The following is a 23,304-nucleotide window of genomic DNA, read 5'->3' as shown; positions in this document are numbered from 1 at the left end:
AAGCAATCTTTTGAGCCTTCTTCCTGCTGGGCAGATTTCTATTTCACTTTCTAGAAGAACTGCCAGCCAGAAGAACAGGGCACTAAAGCTAGAAAAGCTGTCACATGATATGACAGATCAAGAGGGCTGCAAAATCCAGCCCAGAGGTAGCTGCACTTTAGGGTCTGCAAATTGGTTCATTTATGCTATGCTATGCTTGTAACCCGCAATGAGCTCACCAGATAAGAGCTGCCATTTATGGCTCCACTGTAATTCATTCCTTCATCATTCCCATGTCAGTTCTGCTCCCAGGCTTTGCTCCTGCATTTGGCAACAGAACAAGCAGCTACTGTGCCACCAGCCAGTGACAGACCCTCACTGGAAACAAATACCTCAATGTTGTTCTCCAAGTGATTGGCAAGACCGTACGTCATTCAACAATATTGCTAATGAAATTCCCCATTGATGTTCCAGCTGTGCTTTATCATCGCTGGGGAAACCTTGACTTGGCGAAGAAGCACTATGAAGTCTCTCTGAAGCTTGATCCCATGGCGCCAGGAACCAAGGAAAACTACAACCTCTTGAGAAGAAAACTGGAGCAGTTGCAAAAGAAAGGCGGTGCCTGATGTTCCTTTTCAGGTTGCCTGTGCATGCTGTTTACGACTACTGTTACATGGGTACTTTTGACCATGTACAGGCTTCAATCATCATTTCTCAAAAACACCACCAGCACCGCACACTTGAATGTCCAGTCTTGCCCTCCTACAGATCCTAACATTTCAGTTTGAGGAATCATTTTATTTTCACTTGAACTGCTTTTAAAGTCCATTAGAAGATTTTTATAGGCATATGAAAGCAATGCAGATGGAATTTCACAGCATACACATGTAATTTGATATCTTCATCTGACTTTTTAGTAGCAGGATGAATAGCAGGAGGCAGTTTTATTTCTGAAAGTGATACTTAAAAGTGCAATTTCCTGTTTAAATCCTGATCTTTTCAAGTAAGAAAAATAACTGTTCACTTCAGTTTTATTACTGTCTTCCAGTGCCAGTCCTGCAGAGCCAGTGGAAGAATGAATTCTCTCCAGCACATTAATGCTGGAGCACATCAGTACATCTACTCATATAATTTGAGTTAAACCCTTATGCTTATTTCTGCCTCCAGCCTGCAAAGTCAGATTTGTACAGTAGTAAATAAGGGCAAGGATTTGACCATAAATGTCTGTCAGCCAGTGTACTGCTCCAGGTATGCTTGAGTGTAGAAAATACTGTTAGATGAAGATGGAGATATTAGCAAGCAGCTAATGAAAAGAAGGTGAGGCAACAGAGGAGTCAGGTAGAGTATCTGTTCTTGCAGGCAGCCTCATCTACCACAGACAACATGGACAACAAATCAGAGTTGCTTTAGCTCCTGTGGCAGGTCAGTGGTTTAAATACAGTATGGTGTCTGTAGGAGTTGCTGTGTTCTCAGGAAATTCAGTGCTTTCTGGCTAAGGACATTACACTTTTAGGCTCCAATATTGCTGGGGAATAAAGAGAGAATTTCTGTGGAACAGTAACTGTGCAGAAGACCTGACCTTGGCTGTTGATCTGTTACCTGGCTTCACCTTTGTCTCCTATGGCTCATGTGTTTGCTGATGGGGCAGATAAATAAGCATAGCTGTTAATGCATAAACTGAGCACATCTATGTGGGATGATTCAGAGGTGGTTTATGCTGATACCATGTTACCTCTCAAAAGGGGCTATGCTTTAATACACATTTGAACTCTGGCTGTCCAGAGTTTGTCATGTACTATTATATTTACATTCCTGCTTCAGGAAGTAGTAAGATGTCTGTTTATTTGCTGGTGGTTGGGTTTCCAGTTTCTTTGGGGTTTTTTTTGAGATGTTTAGTTTTGTTTGTTTGTTTAAGATTGGAATTTTGCTATTGGATATGAAAGTTGGGGAACTTTACTTGTCTTTTCATATTCCTTTATTCTTGCCATCCATGTCCCCTAGGAGAAATTGATCAGCACAGTATGTTCAGAGCTCTGGTACTACAAGTCATGCAGGTACTTTAATGTATTATTTTTGCCACACTAACTGTAGATCTAGCCAGCAAGGCTGTGGCAGTGTGGTACTGTCCACCAGTTTGGCTTTGAACTAACTAACATGACTACGTACTGGTTTTAGTTGTGGTGCCAGAGGCAGGTATGTGTGCTCCTCTCCTGCAAATATAGCAGTTTCTCAGCGGGACTAATTTGTTCACATAGGGTACACAGCCATGGCAATTGTTTCCATTTCTTCTGGTTTCTGGACAAAGTTTTCAGAAATTTGTTTCTGAGTATGATCCAAGCATGCTCTTTGATAAGTATCTGGCAAGCAGAACACTGCACCGGTATGGCTAATCATCTTCCAATGACCAGTACCAACTTTTGTATCTGAAAGGTGCTGAAACTGATGCACCTTCAATACAAGCAGAGGTTCTTAAGGCTTTCCATACACAGCCTACTATTCATCAGATAGAGAAAACATGTAGCTTTTTCAGTAATGAGGAATTAAAGAGTAGGGTTCTGGCTGGATGAGCTAATTTATAGGAGAAGATAAATGTTTATATAATCAGGTCTTTTCTGTATATTTGGAATATGACATCCTGAGTTTAAATTATTATTCTCCTCATAAAGTCCACATGTGTAGTTTTCCCTGTTGCTTTCCATATCAGCTTTAAAGACATCCATGAGATCAATATTATGTATGAGAGATGAATTTTTTCTAGGTCATTATAAACCAAAGTTGTAGAAATTCCTCTGTGGAAGTCCTTCTGTTCAAGAGTCTTAAGACAGAAGAGGCAGACAAACAAGTTGAATGTTTTGTTAGTATTTGAAAATAGTGTTTACTTTTCAGTACAGACAACAACATCATTTCTTCTTGATTAGCTTTCTGGCTACCTGTATATATTTTTGCAAGGGTTTATTTGTTTTATATAATATTTACTGCTATAGAAATTCAATGTGATTACTTGTATGATGGCAATATGAAGCATACCCATATATCTGAGTTTAACATTGAGGCAGAATTGTGTTCAAAAAAAGCCACAAAGGTGACTGCTTTTGGTAATAAAAACTTCCTTAAGACTTTTAAGAATACTAAATATTTTTTTACTTTATTTTCAGAAATATTTTGAAAGTGCAAACAGTGCAGTGGCTTTTATTAAAATGGTTATAATGTTGACCTTTTTATTGGTTTTTCATACCTCATAACTGACTCCTGGAACAGTGCAGAACACTTCAAAGAGAAAAGGATGAAGAAAAAGTGGGCTTGTAAGTAACTGTAGTTACAAATATTGCCTATCTTTCCAGCATGCTGATTTTTTTTTCTCCCATTGCTAATTCCAGAAGATTAAAGTTTCCTTATCAGTTGGCCTGTTTGATTCTCTAGGGAAATTACAAAGCCTTTTTTAATTTTTTTTTTTTTTTTTTTTTTTGAGAATGATTACTTGTTCAAATACAGTTCAGAGAAGAGAAACAGAATGATTTAATGCACAGACTGGAGTCATGAAAATAGTCACAATGACTGCTATGGATGTTAGTCTCTTTTCACCAAAAACTTCCAGTGGAGTTCTCTAATTGTATGTCTCTATTGTGTCTAGATCAATGACATGTACATGAAGTTTCCTGTTATTTAATTTCATAGTATTTAAACTTTAGAGATGTGGGTTGTGTGTGTGTTTATGGGCACTAAGAAATAAAAATCTGTAATACTTTTGAATGGTTTATTAAAAACATTTGGCTTATTCACCTGGAACCTTTTCCTTCATATTTCAGATACCTGTATCTAAGCTATTCATCCTAGTTTCTCCATATGGTCACTGGGGAAAAAAAAAAAAACATTTTTAGGATGTGAGAAGTCATACTTGAAGGAGATATTAATTTTCACTAACTTCAAAGGGTAACTAAGGTGATCAGCTCATATACATGAAGAAAAATCTCACTGCTGCTTTCAGTTGAAGTAATCTGCTCCCTCTAGCATTCTCATACATTATTGACACCAAGAATGTTAAAAGACTGGCATTGAAGCAAACTGACAGGTACTTGCCTTGAGAGACAGAGAGTAGCTGGATGAGGGAGTAGGAGAAAACAAATTAATTTTGATAAATTTACATGATAAAGCATTGAACAACAAATCCCTGTGTATGAAAACAGAACATTTATGTCCACTTTAATTCATTGCTAGCTTGTTTATGTTTCTGTAATGAACAGTAACACCTTCTTATTGAATTGAATTTTAGTGTCCTTCACTCCTATTTTAAAAAGCAATTCTAAAGCAACTGTACATTTGCAAGAGTGAGATTTATATTTTTTCCATAAATGCACAACAGTGAGATTTGTATTTTTTCCCATAAGTTCCAGTTGCTATTTCAAGCTGTAGGTGTTAGAATGTTAAATGTGATAGCACTGTGTGTTTCAGTATGGTGAGGTTTTTTTGGTTTGATATCTTTTGATATTTATTTGCTGGTTCCTGCCTGTGTCCCATATTTCACATGAGTATTGGTACATTCACATACCTGTCATTACATGTAGATTCCCATGTGCTTCTCAACTTGGCCCTTCCACTGAATAGTACTCCCACAGCTCTTGGTGTGCCTCTACCAGATGTGTGTTAATGAGAGCATTTAACTCAAAAAGACTAAATTTTGCTAGGAGCAAAAGTGAGATCACATGGCTGGATTTCTGCGGCATAAAGGCTGAGGGAGCCAAATTTGTGTCATGGAACACCCAATGTAGCATATGCCACTAGTAAAGAGCACTTCAGACTGTGCTGGGGTCCACAATAATGTGAAGTGGTGGTACATAGGTGTAATGCTATAAACACAGCAACTTGAACCCTGTGCTTTAAAGAAAAGGACGATATATCTCTCCAGGGAAGAGGATGTGCACAGCTGCATGGACTATTGAGCATTGGAGGACTGATTACCTTGTGTTAGAAAGTTGCACTGCCGTGTTGTGGCATGAGTGTTCAGTGTGTGTCAGTGATGATACATGTCAAGTGGTTCAGGGTTTTTTAAAATAAGTATTTTTGTTAGGAAAAATTCCTACAGGTACTGAAACTTGTAGCTTGTGATTTCTGAGCTGAACTTTTTTTATGTAATATTAATCATTTAGATTGCCAGTGGTATGTTCCAGTTTATTTTCAGGAAGTAAATACATTTGCAATGAAGCTATGAAATAAATCTGCATTTTGCTATCTTTTTTTGCCTACGTTTCAATTGTGACTATGGTGTTTATTTTTGTGGTAAGTTTTTGATTCAGGGTTTTGCTATAAGCTAGGAAGAAAACCTGATGGGCCTGGCAGACTATGACTGGGACATACAGAAAGACATTCTTCCTCTTAAGAGTAACAGTTCAAAATCTTGATTCAGCTCAAGTTTATTGATGTTGAACGTGTGTGTCTAAACAAACAAACAAAAAGCAGAACCTGAAGAAAGCAATGGAATACTTAACTAATTAATTCGGTCTCTAAAATGATGACTTATAGAAAGCAGGAGCTATTGTCTCAAATGCTGAGCAATCGTCTCTGCCAAAATCTGATTTTTTACCCAGTGTGCAACAAGCCAATGATGACACACTTAAGAGAGACATTGATTATTTATTTCAGAATTGCACAATCAGTGGTATTGCACAAATTACAATTATCATTTGTGCAATAAATGTTAATTTATTGCACAAATTATAATTATACAATTAATTATTTAATTGATAAATCTCTATTATCAGATAATAGATAATTATCAGAACTTTTTACTATTTATAGAGTTTAGCAAACAAAGGAATTAGTGTTCACTGGCTACAAGTTACATAGTTCTCTTATTAATTGGTATTCTTTTCTTGGTTAATGATTCTCTTGCTTCTCATGCTAACTAGTCCTGTGCTCAGTGTTTCTCTTCTTTGGGGTTGGTGGTCTGCAAGCCAGTGGTCACAATCTCCCCTGTTGGAATTATAATTTACCCAGTCAGAGCTGATTGCAGTACAATCACTGGGTTTGGTTTATTAGTTCCTACTTTATCTTGGGAGTTCTGCCAGTTGTCTATCAGTGGTACATCCTTTTTCCCGAGCTTTGTTAACCTTCCCCGAGGTCTGAGATCACTAAAGCATTTCAAGCCCTAAACCCTAACAAGACAATTCTACCAAGTAATTTGTTTTTCTAACAGCCGGACATCACTTAGAGCTTGCTTGTTAGCTGTTATCTGCTCACAGATTGAATATGCCTTCTTGTTGATTAGGCTTAAAAGCAAAGAGCAAACATCAGAGAACATACTTTCTTAAGAAAATTTTAATATATATTTACATATTTATATATGTTGTTTTGCAACTGTCCTAACCAGTGCTATAGGTGGAATAGAATTATTGAATGGTAATTGGGTGTGAAAGTGAATAATCTATAAAAGATACAACCTGGCTTCCACTCAGTAACTGGTCAAGGAGGAGGCACTGACACCAAAATATCACCTGCTGTCCCAATAACCAGGCTACAGAATGGTACTTTTATGCTCCAGAGAGAATCATAGAATATCCTGTGCTGGAAGGGACCCATAGGGATCATCCAAGTCCAACTCCTGGCCCTGCATGCACAGGGCCATCCCCAAGAGTCACACTGTGTGCCCAAGAATGTTCTCTAAAACACTTCTTGAACTTTGGCAGGCTGCTGCTGTGACCACTTATCTGGGGAGCCTGCTCTAGGGCTCAACCATCCTTTGGCTGAGAAACCTTTTTTCTGATATCCAGCTTAAACTTTCCCTGACACAACTTTACAGCCTCAGGCCATTCCCTTAGATTCTATCACTCTCATCAGAGAAAAGATTAGTGTCTGCCCCTCTGTTTCCCCTTATGAGGAAGTTGCAGACTGCAAGGAGATCTCATCCCCTCAGTCTCCTCCAGGCTGAACAGACTGCTCCTCATACGGCTTCTCCTCTAGACTCCTCACCATCTTCAAAATCTTCCTTTGGACACTCTCTGATACTTATCTTCCTTATATTGTGGCACCCAAAACTGCACACAGTATTCAAGGTGAGGCCACGCCTGTGCAGAACAGAGGGGGGCAATCCCACTGGTGCTGCTGTGCCTGATGTCCCCCAGGACATGCTCGGCCCTCCTGGCTGCCAGGGCACTGCTGACTCACGTTCAATTTGCCATCGGCCAGGACTCCCACGGCCCTTTTACTGCACCAATAAAAAAGGTATCTCACTCTTATTCCTCCTATCAGGGCATTCAAGTTAAAGTGATTTACTGTGTGGAACCTTCACGTGCTTTGCTAGAGAGCAGACTGATCCCTACGGAGCCAGCTCGAGGGAGTCTCGCTGGCAACTAGAGGCTGTCTGCAAAGCTGGTTAACAGAAAGACACTTAGTAACCTCAAAGTTTAAAACTCCTGCTTCAGCATGCTCAAGACCAGTCTGCGCCTGCAGCCAAAATCCCCTCCTACAGAAGAGCTACCAGCGTTTATAAAATAAAGAGGGTTTTTTAAAGGGTTCTCTAAAGGCCCGACTGGCTGCCAAACGTTGCACAGCTTGACGCCCGTTATTGCGGCCCTTCCCGGGAGCGGCCCTTCCCGGGAGCGGCCCTTCCCGGGAGCGCCGGGCGCGGCTGCGGCAGCGGGGTCCGGCTGCCCGGGCCAGCCCGGCTGCCTGCCCTGTCCGCGCTCCCGCCAAGCACGATCCGTCCCCCCGGCAGCCGGGGCGGCTCCGGCCGGCAATCCGGCTCACCGCCGCGCTGCCCCGTCCGCAGGGGAGGGAGCGCGGGCAGGCACCGCCCCACGCCCCGCTCCGCCCCGCCGCCTATTCCCCGGAGAGGCGCCCCGGGACGGGCAGAAGGCCGAGGCCGCAGGAGGGAGCGGAAACCCCGAGGCAGCGGCAGCGCTGGCGAGTGAGTGCCCCGGAGGGCGCCGGGCAGAGCGGGGCGGGGCGGCTGGGCCGGGGCCGGTCCGCCCTCGCCACACGTGGTGCGGCGGGGAAGCGCTGAGGGGAGCGGAGGTGCCGGCTGGGCTGCGGGAGGCCCGGCGGTGGCGGCCGGGGCTCTGCCGGCCGTGCGGCGCTGCGGGGAGAGCCCTGCTGCGGGGAGAGCCCTGCGGGGAGAGCCCTGCTGCGGGGAGAGCCCTGCCGGGAGAGCCCTGCTGCCGGGAGAGCCCTGCTGCGGGGAGAGCCCTGCTGCGGGGAGAGCCCTGCTGCGGGGAGAGCCCTGCTGCGGGGAGAGCCCTGTGGGGAGAGCCCTGCTGCGGGGAGAGCCCTGCTGCGGGGAGAGCCCTGCTGCGGGGAGAGCCCTGCTGCGGGGAGAGCCCTGCTGCGGGGAGAGCCCTGCTGCGGGGAGAGCCCTGCTGCGGGGAGAGCCCTGCTGCCGGGAGAGCCCTGCTGCGGGGAGAGCCCTGCTGCGGGGAGAGCCCTGCTGCGGGGAGAGCCCTGCTGCGGGGAGAGCCCTGTGGGGAGAGCCCTGCTGCGGGGAGAGCCCTGCCGGGAGAGCCCTGCTGCCGGGAGAGCCCTGCCGGGAGCGCCCTGCGGGGAGAGCCCTGCGGGGAGAGCCCTGCTGCCGGGAGAGCCCTGCTGCCGGGAGCGCCCGGCGGGGAGAGCCCTGCTGCGGGGAGAGCCCTGCTGCGAGGAGAGCCCTGCTGCCGGGAGAGCCCTGCTGCGGGGAGAGCCCTGCTGCCGGGAGAGCCCTGCTGCGGGGAGAGCCCTGCGGGGAGAGCCCTGCGGGGAGCGCCCTGCGGGCACGGCCGCGCTCCGACAGCCACGTGGGAGCCGGGCCGGGCCGGCCCTGCCGCGGTGCGGGCCCGGCGGGCGGCTCGGGGCTCCCGGCCGGGACAGCGGTGCCCGTGGGACCGGGGCGCAGCAGCGCCTCGGTGTGCCGGGGCGGCCCGTCGGTGATACAGCCGAGTGCAGGGAGCGCTGGCTCTGGGGCTGCGCCAGCCAAGGTGGCCAGGCACATCCTCCGGACAGAAGTGTTCATTATGATCCAAAAACTCCTTTCAGTAACATACCTTTGCCCTTGTAATGGGTTAGTGATGTGTGTTTGAAGAGCCAATACCTAAACTAGAGGGAAAAGAGAAAGACTTCGGGTGTCACAGATGCAGAGTCTAGCAGAAGCTGCTCCTGCCCACGGTGGGGCTTGAAGAGAGATAGTTTAAGGTTCCTTGCAACCCAGACCATTCCATGACTGGTCCTTATAAGATAACATTTCAGAGCACTTATTTTTTTGCTTGCATTGCTTGGACCAGAATGTTTGGGAGGGTATTTTTTTTGTTTGTTTCAATCTGCCTTGGCTTTTCATTTTGCTATACGTTTGTCCTCCACCTGTTCTGTATCCTTTTCCATTATAGAGTTAAAAAAGTCTTTTTGGGTTTGCGTTAGGGTTCATTTAATTATATCTGTGTTAATTCCAGACAATTAACTTCCTCATTTTATGCTTCAGGTATTTTTAAATTTGCTGCTTCTGTAATTTTTGCTATGCTTTGAAAATATAAAGGTAGCAACTTCTATAGAGCTGAACATACAGTGGCATAACTGTAAATATCTCCATGACCAAGTTATTTCATGTAGAACTCTAAGGAATGGACTTCTTTTATATACACTCTGGCTTAAGTGGGCAGTCAACCTGGACAAGAAATTTCTTGGCAATTAAAGATGTTCATTGTGTGACAAAGGCCATTAAGAGAGGCCTTAAATTTCATATCTCTGAACAAAACATGGGCAAATTTTCATAATTCATCTCCCTTCCTCTTGAGAGAAGTCTTAAAATCTTATACTGTCTCTACAGTAAATTTAACTGACGCTCATCTCCTGCCCTCACTCTATCACAGCTGCCGAAGTCATATGAACACTGACATGTCTTGTTACCTAAGTATAGAACAGCTTTCTGTTGCAATGATTAAATAAATGCTAAACAGAACAGATGTCTTTTTCACTATCTGTCTCAAAACCTGAATTTTCAAAGAGGTTACATGTTAGGCAAAATAAAAAATGGCCTTTCCATGTATTGCTAATGTTTTTAAATCTGTACCCAACCGGTGACAAATAGTAACTACTTGATACGTGCATCACATTTCGTTTTCCTTGGGTTCTTGCAGCCTGTTTGCTCCTCGCTTTCCAAATTAGTGTGGTTTTCTGCCATCAGCTTTGCAAGCAAGTTTCTTTGAGCTTGTTCTGAGTTTATTTTGAGACCACTGGAATACTGAACATAGCTTTGCTCCATCATGGAAGAAAGCATGTCATATTGGTACATGTCATGTCGTCTACTCCTTATAGTTTTTCTTTTTGGTGACTTTATATTGGAGTTTTCTGTTGCTCATTTACTCCTATCACTGCAGGGTCTCCTTTTTATCCTTTAGAAAGGCTTCCCATGTCAGTTCATGCTTTCCTTGGCTGATGTTTGACATGGAAATCTAGGTGCCTCTGGAGATTAGAGGGCACAAGCAAGGCCTGGTTTGCAGCAGATGTCCTGCTGTCTCTGCCACCCACTGTTCTGCTGAGCACAGCTTCTTCCCTTGGAAGTGTCATCTAGCATTGGCTTTAGCCCTGCTCTGAGTGAGAGGCTGGGCTAGGTGACCTTCAAAGGTCCATCCAACCAACATTCCTCCAAGTCTGTCTCTACAGTCTAATAACTCCCAATAGTAACCCAACTGTCTATTTTAAAGGAAGTTTCCTCTTGAAAATTACTTTCATCTGACTGCTCATGTAACCACAGTTTTGCCAGTTCTGCTTCTCTTGTTTATATGGTTGTGGTTTTTTGGGGGGAACTTCAGGGAAATGAAGTTATGTGACTGCCTGATCTACATTGTGAATGTTCAAGTGTAAGTGCAGGCGCAAAGGTATAGTCACAGGGGTGTCACGGAGTGAAAAAAGAGAGTAAATTCCAGAGTTACATTGTGACACTTACCTTCTGCTGCTAGCTCTGATACGCTTTTACTCTCTAATGGATTAGCCAAATTATTTTTCTGTGTAATCATGAATGCTATTAATAGTTGCTGTTGGTAGAAGAAAAAGACACTACATTTCACTGTAATTTTTGTCATTTTTGGAGCAATGCATTTTTCTATTCCTATTCAAGTCTTCATGTATGTTTCTCACACTCTAAAAGTTCTTTGAACTTGAACCAGGTCAAATAATTTTCATAATGCTTTTGATTTAAATAGATTTTAATGTGAAACTTAAATGACATTTTAAGTGACATGAACTGCTTAAGCAGAGAGCATGTGCTGAAACAGAACACGTTTTCTATATGAACTGATGCTACCTTTTGTTTTCTCATCTTTCATAGATTTTTTGCAGTATTCTGAGAGAAAGGGTAAGTATTACATAGATAATTGAGTAAGAGAGAGGGGAAATGGATGGACCCATCCATGTAATTGAGTTAGCAAATGTAATATCCCTTTTCATTCTGTCTCTCCAAAGAGTATGTTTAATACTTTTTTTCTTTAGAAATTGACCTATTCAAGCAGTAGTAAATCACTGTTCTTAGGCCAGAATCTGTAGCTATCCAGGATTTTCTGTTCTTTTTCATTGCAAAGTTCTAATTACATTTTATGGACCGTGTCAGATACTGCTCTCTTTTCCCCACTTCCAATTAATGTTAAAGAAGGATGGGCTGTACCAGGATAATATCATGTCCTATTGATTTACCATTATGGTATTGTTGAAGAATGGCCTTTACATTAAGATTCTTGGCTACTGTGATTTCTGGAAGTGTGTCAGCTATTCGCTCTTAACATCTTGAGAAAACATTCGATATCGCTGTCACTCCTGATTTCTCTGTCTTACAAGACACCTCTTTTCCTTTGAAATTACCTACATAACCACCTCTCTCTGCAGTGATTTGACTGTAATTGCTCATGACCTTTACTAACAGCCAGAGTTACCATTGTATTGCTGGCATTCTGACAGAACTTCTTGTTCACGTAGAATTGCTTTGTCTCATCCTTTCCCTCAAGCACTCCTTTTTTTCCAGTGCTGTGGGTTGCTACTAAATGCAAGAGAGATCACCCCGCCTGTGCCGGCCTTCAGCTTTATGAGAGTAGCTGTATTAGAACAATGCTGCAATTTGAAAAATTTGTGCTATCAAATAATACCAGAGTAACTGCAAGTCTCTTTATCTTCTTTCTCTCACCTCATTTTGTCTAGCCTGATGCAGCCCACAACTTTTATCACAACAAAATTCAGGTTGGAAAGGATGTGGGGAGTTATTCGTCCAGCCTCCTTACTCAGTGCAAGGTTATTTGTGTGGCCAAACCAGGTTGCTCAATGTTTTATCCAACATGTCTTGAAAACCTATATAGAGACTACACAACACCTCTGGGCAGCTTGCTTGAATTTTTGTCTGTATCATGAGAGCCCTTTTCCTTGCATGAAGATGAGACCTCTCTTATTTTGGTTTATACCTGTTGCTTTTCAACTCTGACATACACTGCTGTGAAGACCCTGGCTGTGTTTCCTGGATAACCACGGGTATGGGAAGACGGCTGTTTAGTCAATCAAAAGCCATCTCTTCTCAAGTTGAAAAGGCTGCTTCCTGAGCTGCTTTTCACAAGGCAAGTACTCTTGCCCCATGACTGAATGCACTGCAGTTTATCCATATTTTGGGCCCCAAAGCAGATGCAATATTGTAGGTATGGTCTAGTGAGTGTCAAGTAAAGGGAGATTGTCACTCCCCATAATCTGCTGGTTGTGTTCCCATTATTACAGTGCAGGGTGCTTGCCGCCTTGGCTGCTTGCTTTGTTCAGCAAGGAGTCCTAAGGTAAAGATGTGTAAGATGAATCATTGAGATGTCAGAGGAAACATGGATCCCAAACAGTATCATCTTGACTGCTGTACTGCACTTCTGGCTGAGTCTTGGCTCCAACAGCAAGTCAGGGTTGTAGCCCTCCTTTTACTGAAGAAGCAGATGCTGGTAGTAATTTCTCATCATGTGTCTAGAAGTTTTGCTCTTTACTTAGTATTCCAGAAGTGTTAGGAATAGTTGTTAGCATTATGTTACTTCGTGGTAAAAAAATTGTACAGAGTTTCAGTAGTGTTTTTGAATGTTAGTATAAAAGACTTCTCTCTTCTCCAAAATATCCTTTTTACACCTGATCTAGACTCAAATCTTGTATAGTTTCTCTTTTATATCTCTCCATATCTGGGCCTGTTTAACCTGGAGAAGAGACATCTAGAAGAGAGGACCTCATCAGTGTCTGTAAGTATTGAAGGGAGGGTGCCAAAAGGATGGAGCCAGGTTCTGCTCAGTGCTGCCAAGCAGTAGGACGAGAGGAAATGGGTGAAGGCTGATGCACAGGAAGTTTCACCCAAATGTAAGGATGAATTTCATTACTGTGCAGGTGACCAAGCACTGGAACAGATTGACCAGCGAGGTTGTGGAGTCTCCCTTACTTGGGGTACTTGAAAACTTAGGATAAGCCTACTTGAGCAGGGAGGTGAGACCTGTAACCCACTGTGGTCCCTTCCAACTTGACTCATTCTCTGATATCCTGGAATTCATCCTGTACGTCTGCTGCCACCTTTGCATCTCAAGTACTAAATGTTGTCTATGCATGTTGTGAAATATATCAAGTTTGTACATTTTGCCTTCTTGTGGGCAGGCAGGTTTGTGTGCAGGACTTTAAATAACTAAGGTCTTATTGTTTCTGCTGACACATGGTACTGATAAAAAGCATGAATTTGTACCTCAGCACTGCCCCCTTCTTTAGTCTGCTTCCCAAAATGACAGACTTGATGACTGAAATGTTGAGTTTCATTTGTAGTTGCTGACAAGAGATGCACTTCACATCTCTTTACACCAAATGGTGAAGCCTGAGTGACTAGCCTAGATTCTGAGCTGCAGGAAATTTAATCAAGGTGAATGCTACCCTCTGGCTCATTGGAGGCTATTAATAGTGTTCTTTCTGAGTCCATTTAATTGAGCCCAAGTGTTTGTTGTTTAATTTGCACATTAAACTAGGCTAGGGTATGGACACTGAATTTTACCATTAAAATCAGTATGTCATTTTAATAGCCTATGAATTCTGTTCACTGCAAGTTCTGTAAACACCAGTTTTATTCTTGGTTGGATCTCAGAATATGTGAATTTCTCTAGAAATCAAAGGTAACAAGTTAGATCCTTTTTTCCATCAGGAGAAGCTCAGTCTGCATATACAGTAGTACTGGAAGGTTGAAGAAAAATAGAAACAAACCAATTTTCTTCAAAACACTGCTGACAAAAATTTCCTTGGAAGTGAGACTATAAATAGTGAGTGAGAATTAAGGGTCTTGTTTTGGTTTTCTGTTGAAGGAATGATGTTTGCAGTGGTTTTGAATGACAGGTAGATCTAGTGATGTCCTTCTACCTAACTCTTGCCTCCCTTTTGTGATGACATTCTTTTGGCCTCTGTTTTTATGTATTTTCCTCTGCTTAAGGGATAACAAAATCTGAATGAGTGCTGGAATATGTAGTTGTTGGGGGGATTTAGCTAACCCACCTCACCTGGACTGCAAGGACATTATTCTACAATGGTTCTTGTTAGTGTTTTAATTTGAGGAAAAAGGGAAATTCCTTCATGGGTTTTGTGAAAACCTCATGGAAAAAAAAGGGGAAATGTTAGGAGTCTAGAGAAGGAGCTTAACACAAAATTCCATAGTAACAAATTTAAGAGGAAATTACTAGATTCAGATTTTTTATCTCAGCAATCACAAGATAGGACTAGTTGAGAGAGAGGCTCGCCAAAATATGTGAGTAGAAGAACAAGAGTTTTTCAGTAATAGTAGTTTTGTGCAGATGATCAGATGAGGGATGGACAAAAATATACTTGCCAGGATTGTCAGCTGAGATGTGATGGTCCTGGATCTGTTGACTGGAATAGAAGGAGGATAATAGGTATTAATTTCATTATTCCCCTGATTGCATACCTGCACAGATGCTCAAGGGAAACTGTGGCTTAAAGAACATCTTAGGCCCAGACTTAATTCTGGCAAAATAAGAATTCTGAAGAGGATGGGACAGGCCTACAGAGGCTAGGAAATTGAGGGGGAAAGATTGCTAAGAATTACTGTGTAGAAAACATAATCTCAGAATGAATGTCATCTTTCAGGTATGTTTGAGTGTATATCAATTGCTGTTGGTCTTCTTTGAGGCAGTTTTTGGTGAAGCCATCAAAACTTAGATTTTCTGTGGAATGAGTAAGTAGGAATCTGAGCTCAGTGTTCCAGAATGCTTTCACTGAGAGGAGATGGAGTACAGTGCACCTATTGGAGTGTGGCTTCATGTACTGTGAAGCAGTGTTTCAAAAGTCTGGTGCTGCTTGTGAGGTGCAGAGATCAAGCTTGGTGAGTATTAGGATGGGATATGGGCGTAGGAGAGCAACTAAATTTAATTTTGATGAGATTGTGCTGACCCTGCACTGCATTACTAAAATGTATAAATAACTGAGAAACTATATGAGTGGAGAGGAATGTTTCAACACTGTTTATGGACTGGAGCCCCTGGCTTGATTTTGCCTTAGCTGAAAATTACATAGGAAGTAAATCCCAACAGGATGCTTACCTTGCACATAGACTTTTCACACATCAAACCACTAACCTGCTCCAAGGCTGCAGTCCTTGCTGTAATGTAGTTCAAATATACCTGCTATGAAAACTTACAGGATATGAATACAGCCACAGGCCAAATCTTACTGAAGCTTTCTGAAGCTCATTTCAAACATGGTAAGTAACACAAAGTTACATACTTAGGAACTGTCTGGCTGGGGAGAGTGCCCAAAGGGAAGCTGATATGAAGGGCTCAGAAAGAAGAATCTCTGCTTTCTATGGACTCTGTAGATAGAAACAGTTCTCTTAACTGTTATCTCTAGCAGGGGTCAGATTCAAGAGAGAGTGAGCATAAAAGAAAATCAACCTTTAAAAGATTTAATTTATATTACAGGTTAACAATTTGTTTCTTCGGATTCAACTGTCCTAAGGTAGTGGGCCTTACTTCATTATTTGGGTTCCAGGCAAAATTAATGTCTCAGTAAGGTGAATATGTAAGTGGTTACGGGAAGCCTCAGGAAACCTGCTTAACAGAAACAAAACATCTTTGAGAAGACAAGCAGGTGAGCAGAGAAAGAAAAGGATTTGATAGTGGTTTTTCCATCTTTCTAATACGAGACTTCTTACTGAGATATACTGACTGGCTGGTTATTCCTCTCCCTCCTTCTTGTTTATATTTACCTTTATTTATCTTGTCAAAATACCAAGAAATTTACGTCAAAATATATCTGGATCCATCTGTTCATTTAGTCTGTTCTTTTACTGCTAGTAGTTATTATATCTTTTAATTAAGTAGGCTTAGTGACAGTTTACTATATTAATGGAGGACATCAAGTATCTTTCATTTTGTACAGGAGGAACTTAAAAATTTTCTTAATTTCTGTATAACAAAATAATGCTCTTTAATTTGTCATAATGTAGTGTATATGTCTTAACCTGTAACTTCTGTTTCGTTATTGGTTTAGGTGGAAACTCAAATCGGGTTCTGTATTTTAGCTATCTTTACAAGAGGTTTTTTATCATTGCAGTCTTACTGTGAATGCAGGACACTGACATGCAGATCCAGTTCAGTTTTGAATTTTGTAAAGTGTAGTTATTCTTTTGATATAATGACTTTGTGCTCTCAATCTTATGACAGACTGAGAAAATTATCAAGTCCATGACTTTTCAGTTCTAGATTTGTCAAACAGTTTTGGGGCGCTTTTTCTGGGGAGATTTTGAGATTGACCATCAGTGTTGTTACAACCAGGTTTTAAGCGGAGTCTGGAGAGTGATGTGGCAGACACAAGAGCTGGTAGGTACAATACTAGAAGGAAGGAACAGATGACATTGCCTTTAGGATAATTTGTCTTTCATTACCCTCCTGCCACATCAGGTAGTTTGGTTTGACATTAGATTGGTCAAAATTATTGGGCTAATTTTTGAGATTCTGTATGGAATGGATTATTTATTTGACATTTGCCCCACCCCTTTGTGCCAGCCCATTAAACCATCAGCACAACTCCATTATCAACTGAGTTTTTACTTTAGGTAGTAGTGATGCTTCAGGAGTTTAATGAGGGAAGAGCATTAGGAAATATTTTCAGTTACAGTAGAACAGTCTCTCTTAAGCTTGATGATTTTCATCTCTTAATGGGAATAAACTCCCCAGTAATCTTCTACTTTTGTGATCTGTAAACACTCTGCAGTACTAACAACACGCATAATTTAGTGTTTACTTAGACAGCTCTGGTTGGATCCCAACTCTCATTATTTCTGTCTTGTGGGCAAAGCTGCTGCAGATGCAGCTTTTGTAGCATGTTTTCTGAGCTATCACAATACAATCACTTAGCTATCTATGAAATGTGCACTAACTTGTTCTTTTTGATGAAACCCGTGACACTGCTGTGGATTATACTCATATGTATGTGCAGTAGTTTACCTGTGAATCTCATATGCAGTGGGTAAACAAATGTGTGTGTAAGGTTGTTTATTGTATGTCTAGAAAAATAGCAGTGTCTCTTATCTACAATTGTCACATCAGCAGCTTAGAGGAAAACTACGTGAGGGTATAGATTTTTAGTGGTACCATATCAAAGTGGTGTATCTCACCAGCATGCTATCAATAGAACACATAAAACCTATTTGCCTATAAACAAAATATAAGTCATATTTTCTAAATCTTTATTACATAGCAGTTATTTAAAAACTATTTCAGATTAAAATCTGTCATATCTGTGATCTAAAAACAGTTTTTGAGATTAAAAATAGACACAACCAGGAGAAGGGTTATTTTGTAGACTCAGATTTATAGTGGCCTTTATAATATGTAAGCTAGGATGGCTTTCTTGGAAGCCTCAAGGCACAAGTGTGTGTAGCTTCCTACCTGGGGAGCAGAAGTTTCAGAGTGGGAGTGGTACCAGGGAGCTGTGCATCTGTTCTTGAGGCTGTGGTGTCAGAGGCTTTGGTTGTTCAGGCACTTTGCTTTCTTTCGGTGCTTTTATCAGCCAAAGATGTACAACTGCACTGCTCTGCCTTTGAGACAGCCATACCTTGCTTGTACCAGATCCAACCAAAGCCAGCTGCAGGACTAACATCAGTCTTCAGCCTGTCTGAGTTCAAGAAGCATTTGGGCAAAGCTCTCAGGCATGTGGTGTGATTGTTGGGGTGTCCTGTGAAGGGCCAGGAGTTCTACATGGGATCCTTATTAACACCTTCCAATTCAGCATATTCTATGATTTTGTGATCTCCTAGGAAGTAGAAAAATTAGATTCATGCCCTCTTTAACCCTTGTCCCATTTGGTCTTGTTTGGCCTCTTGAAGCTCGATCACAGTGCAGAAAGCAATGCAAGATTCATGGGGTCAGAAAGCACTCAGTTTAGCACCTCAGAATTGTATCTCTGAGTGTATTTAGGAGGCACTGCATGGAGTAAGAAGGGGTGAGAGTCCAACATTTCATTTGCTTTTCAGGGTGATTACTATTTGACAAAGTAAATCAAGTAATTGCAAAATGTTCTGTCTCTAAAGAGGCAGGGAGTGGGATGTATACTAGAAACCTCTCCTTGAGGTAGCGAGAATCTACTGACTAGAACTCAGAATTGGCCTCATGCAGTCTTCATGAGTGCAGTGTTCCTTTCCATGTATAGCACGTGATTCAAACTGCTTCTTATGTTTACTTTTAAAGGAGGGCTAAGAGATTGTCTCATCCAGTTCCTTGGCAAAAGGCAAGTTTTGCAGCAGTAGTGTTATTTCTGACAGAAGTTTGCTGTCTATCTGTTGAGGATAGGTAGTAGTGAAGGATTCCTAACTTTGATAGTTATCTACACTCTTCCTAGGTACCCTGCTTATCAGGAGGTGGATAGGCTTTCTAATGTACATCTTCAGAATTTGAGCTTATTGGATCTTCTGTTAAAGCAGATGTGGAAAGAAGCTTACAGCCTCTTTCTCTTCCAGTATGATTTCATATTCTTAAAAGCAGGATGCTATTTTCTCTAGAATAAGTGATCACAGTACAGGCTCTTTATTTTTGTTGTTTTCTTCTGTAAGTTTTGGTTTCCTGACCTGTGATTGCTCTCTGTTCAGCTGATCATGGTTCTTTACATGTAGTACTCAAAGCTGGGCATACTATTCAATTTGTGGCTGGATTAGAGCAGGATATTTTTTCCAGTCCTATCAGGTTGTTGACTCATGTTGACTTCCTGATCATTGTAAATGCCAAATTTCTTTTTGTGGAAATGCTGTTACACCAGTCTTTCCCCAGATTTTGTTTATGTGGTTGATTATCCCTGGCTTAATACAGAGAACTTCGTTCTAGCCTTACCTGAACGGCTGCTGCAGAGCAGCAATCATGCAGGGACTTGTGACTGTCTCATGAGCCTTGTGCACATCATTCAGTATTTTCATTATTGGTGCTTCCCTGCTACAGGAATGAACATAACAAATCCTGAGCATATGTCCAGTTTGAGATTAACCTTTGATAAATATTAGCTAGTCTTTCTAAACAGTTTTGGAGTTTGATTTTTTTGGGGGAAGGTTGTTTTTTTGTTGTTGTTTTTGTCTAAATACTAACAGTTCTTGTTAAATCATGTTTTTCTAGTTTGCTTGTGCGCATATCATGAGCATTGTTGGTGCCAAAAGTTCTACCAAGATGAAGATAAAGTAACTATTATGGATCAAGATAGATGATTTCTTTTCAGCATCTTACCAGGGGTAGAGATGCCTCTGTGTGCATTCTAAATATTAGGTTTTATTATTAAAAGGTCTTCATCCCTTCTTTCTTCAGTAGGAGCTGACATTGGAAATAGTGTGTATCTCCACTCAGGTGGGGTCCCCTAGGTCTGCCTGGGCAGTCTTTTGTGGTGGAGGACACATCAGGCCACACTGCTGAGCAGCTCCAGATAAACCTCTGTGACCTGAGTATTACTTTACCAGTTACCCTTCTGCTCCTGTGCATATAAGCACATTCTGAGTCATGACCCCTGAATACTTGTATCTTTTGGGAGAAAAGGGTCCTGTAAGATCTTTTTTATAATTATTATTTTTCCCTTTTAAAAAGGAATAATGGGCTAAGGAGTCCTAAAATAATTAACACCTTGTTTTGCAGAAAACTACTGGTGTTTGTTTTTAGTTTGTTTGTTTGTTTTTTTTATTTGGGGGGATTTTGTTCTGAAATGCTGAAGCGAACAAGTGGTGGTGTTGTAATAAATAAAACTTGCCTGTAAAACCTGTATAACTTGGTTAACCTACAGACTTAGGCTGTCTCTTAACATAAATTACTAACTTATGTTAACATCTTTTTAAATCAAGCATTGAGGAGAAGAGCTGCTTTTTCTTAATGACTTGCATCTCTTTTCCCAGGCTTAAGCTTTTTTCCTGCTTTTCATGACTGCTTTATTCTTTATATGGGTTGATGTTATTTGATACCATTATTCAAGGTTGTATTGCTCACCTATCTTCCTTTTAGTGGATTTGGAAGCCTATCATGAGAAAGTTGGCCCCACAGATCAGTTTAGAGGTAGTAAATGCCTTGCAGACACATAGGGATCTCTCTAAACATTTTCTGTGGATCCTAGAAATGCACTCACCTGAAAATAATTCCTGTATCAGGGTTAGCTTTCTGTTCTAGCTTTAAAATCCACAATGATTGCACTAAAACCTGAAAACTTGCACCTATGGAAGTGCTTCTATCTTAACTGAAAAAGTACTGAAAGACAATACGACTTCGGAAAAGTCTGCTGCAGGAAACTCATGCATAAGTAGTGGAAGTGTCAGTCTAAGTTTTTACAAAATTAATTATAAATATCTTGATCATATCTTCCTATGTTTGCTGATACAGAATTTTCTGCCAAAATAGCGACTTCTAAACATTTTGATTCTGAAATACTGCATTTGTATGTTATAATACAGTATTTTCCATCTTTCTTGTATAACAAGCTTACAACTTTTTTTTCCCCAAGAGTTCAGGATTCTTTCACTGATGTATTTGAAATGCTATATTAAAGGAAAAATGTAACACAACTTAAATCTTATACCAGTTAATCTAACTGCCAGCCATAATTCATTTGGACTTTGGAATAAACATCAAAAGGTCAGAAACTTTCATTTTCTTGTGCCCATTATCTAAAGATTAGAGCAAATAAATGTGTGCACTTTCTCATTAAAAAAATACAGGGTCACCAGTTCTGACTCTTTTCATTTCCCTTCAATTTGTCAATTTTCTATCAGCTCAGTTTTGCTGATAGAGTGGAAAGAAGGAGACACTGAAATTAATTACATCTTCTTTGATATTTAACTTTTTATTTAGTGTCTTGGGGAGCTCCAAGCAATAATCAATCGCTCCCCTCTATCTATTCTCAGGGAAACTGTTAATAATAACCAATGAATACAGCCCCAGAGTGGACAGGAAGGTCTTGATTAGCCCCTACAAAAACTGATTGAAATTAGCAAAACTGTAGTGTAGTGGAAATCACCAGATAAATTGTTTTTGCAAAAAACAGGTTTAAGATTTAGCTTGCTCAAAATACTGAAATACAGCAAAATTTTCACTTTGTTCAGGCTTTTTTTGACCTTAGATGAAGGCTTTTAGATACCTTGAGCCTCATTTTTAAAATGACCTGCCGTGGTCAGTTAACTGATAATGTATCAATCAACAACAACAACAACAAAAAAATCTGTGTGCATTGTTTGCCATAATTTTCTGCAATTCCACTTCCCTTGAAGTATTACTGCCCTAAAATCAAAGTGCACACACACACGCACACACGACTGCAGAACGTTTTAGAAATATATGGTGTTATTCTGGTGACACCAGGTGTTGAAAGTAAAAAATGTAATGCATTGTGTATTCAGAACCATGCCTTTACTAATTGATAGTTATTGTGGGGTAAACGGTGAGCTACTGAGGGTTTGTAATTTGCCAATCATTTATCTGTTTTGAAAGAAATGTTCATATGCTGAATGTCAAAAGTTATTTGATCATTACCTGTCTTTTTAAGTCCTTTCAAAAAGACAAAATGTATAATTTTTCTTTCTGTGTTTTAAGTATTACGCTGTTTCTTATTTTACATCTGGCTCTCTAATTATATTATTTAACTTTTCCTCAGTTAATTAGCATCACTGAGTGTTTGCTTAAGGAATGCAGAAGTGAAATTAACTGAGATTTCCAGATGTCCCTAGATACTGTCAAGTCTAGGAGAAATGCTGTTCAGAATAATAACATTATTCCTGTTTGTGGGCATTGGGAGTTGCCTGAGTCTGCTGTAATGCACAGTATTTGCTTGGGGAGAGTGGCACTGGGAGGGCACTGCTTGATTTGTTCAAGAACTGAAATGTAACTTCCAATGGCCAAGTTGGACTAAGAAGTTATTTAATAATGTTTTGTGCATTTTCAGTATTCTGTGAATAATGCTTATCTTTACTATTTTTCAGGTAGCATCATTTTAACTCCAAAAATACACTTTTTGGTTAATCTGTAAAAATCATCCCTTCTTATTCCAGTTTGTCATTGTCAGATGGATTTGGTATGAGGGTGTACCAGTGTTCATCCAGAACTACTTCTTGAAACTCCCAAGCTGTATATGCTATAAGCCAAGACTTTTCAGTGCAAGCACTCTGTTTTTAAAAGTGTGGTGCTGCTTGTATTTGCTGGAGGCTGTTCTCTTTATTTGTAGCATAAAAATAAATAAGTGGTGCTTGTCAATTTATTTTACTAGGAGCAAAGTTGCTGACAGGAAGAGTTGTTGGTTTTTACATTGTGTATCAGTTTGTGCTGAGAGATGTGTGTTGAAAATGTCTTCTGATCCCAGTGCAAGATTAAACTTTTCACTTAGAAGGATAGAGAAGTCTTGGGATTTACTGTTGCCTGTCCTGCCTATCCTGTTCACTCACACTGAAATTTGAAAAAGCAATAGGGAGTGAATTGGAGGATGCTCTACATACTACTGGATATTTGGGATCTATCTGTAAAGGTGGGATCCCAATAAAATAGCAGCATGTATGAATTGTTTCCTTATTTCCACAGCATACCCTGAAAAAGCAGGAATATAGTGATCTATTGTCACTTATGCCTCATGTCCCATGGTATGGACAGGGGACAGTGGGAGTTTCCGTTTCCATGCTGAGCTCTGTGCATCCCCTTTGGTGTGATCTGTTGACAACTAATGTAGCCTGTTTAGCCATCCTCTTTTCTCATAATTTTGGCCCATATTTGGGGTGTGCAAGGAGGCTGTTGTGGGGAGATACTAAAGCTAGTCAGAGGATATGCTAATTTAAACTGGTGACTTAATATCCTTTGCGTGGGACCTACTCCAGTCCTAAACTGGTTACATCTT

The 23,304-nt window shown here is 41.1% G+C and overlaps 2 protein-coding genes across 7 annotated transcripts in view; both read left to right on the top strand.

Moving 5' to 3' along the window:
• Window positions 1-5,219, top strand: part of TMTC4 (transmembrane O-mannosyltransferase targeting cadherins 4) — a 55,536-nt gene extending 50,317 nt beyond the window's left edge. For 2 of the 4 annotated variants that reach the window (XR_002465435.2, XR_002465434.2), the window contains exon 19: window positions 454-495. Coding sequence is in view for 2 of the 4 variants with exons in the window: in XM_021530250.2 (XP_021385925.2) it covers window positions 454-605 (152 nt within the window). In the remaining 2 variants the exon portion in view is untranslated. Of the gene's footprint in view, window positions 1-453 lie in introns of all 4 variants that reach the window. The other 2 variants (XM_021530250.2, XM_021530249.2) reach the window with 1 other exon arrangement.
• Window positions 5,220-7,771: 2,552 nt separating this feature from the next.
• GGACT (gamma-glutamylamine cyclotransferase) overlaps window positions 7,772-23,304 on the top strand; it is a 28,950-nt gene continuing 13,417 nt past the window's right edge. Inside the window, exons 1-3 of one of the 3 annotated variants that reach the window (XR_013339504.1) lie at window positions 7,806-7,879; window positions 11,261-11,287; window positions 12,415-20,464. The gene's annotated coding sequence lies outside the window, so the exon portion shown is untranslated. Of the gene's footprint in view, window positions 7,880-11,260; window positions 11,288-12,414; window positions 20,465-23,304 lie in introns of those variants that run through there. The other 2 variants (XM_021530255.3, XM_021530252.3) reach the window with 2 other exon arrangements.

This window comes from Lonchura striata, chromosome 2 (assembly GCF_046129695.1).
Source record: "Lonchura striata isolate bLonStr1 chromosome 2, bLonStr1.mat, whole genome shotgun sequence".
In the NCBI taxonomy this organism is placed as follows: domain Eukaryota; kingdom Metazoa; phylum Chordata; class Aves; order Passeriformes; family Estrildidae; genus Lonchura; species Lonchura striata.
The sequence above is the reverse complement of the archived record's forward strand: the minus strand, read 5'-3'. Positions and strand labels throughout refer to the sequence as shown.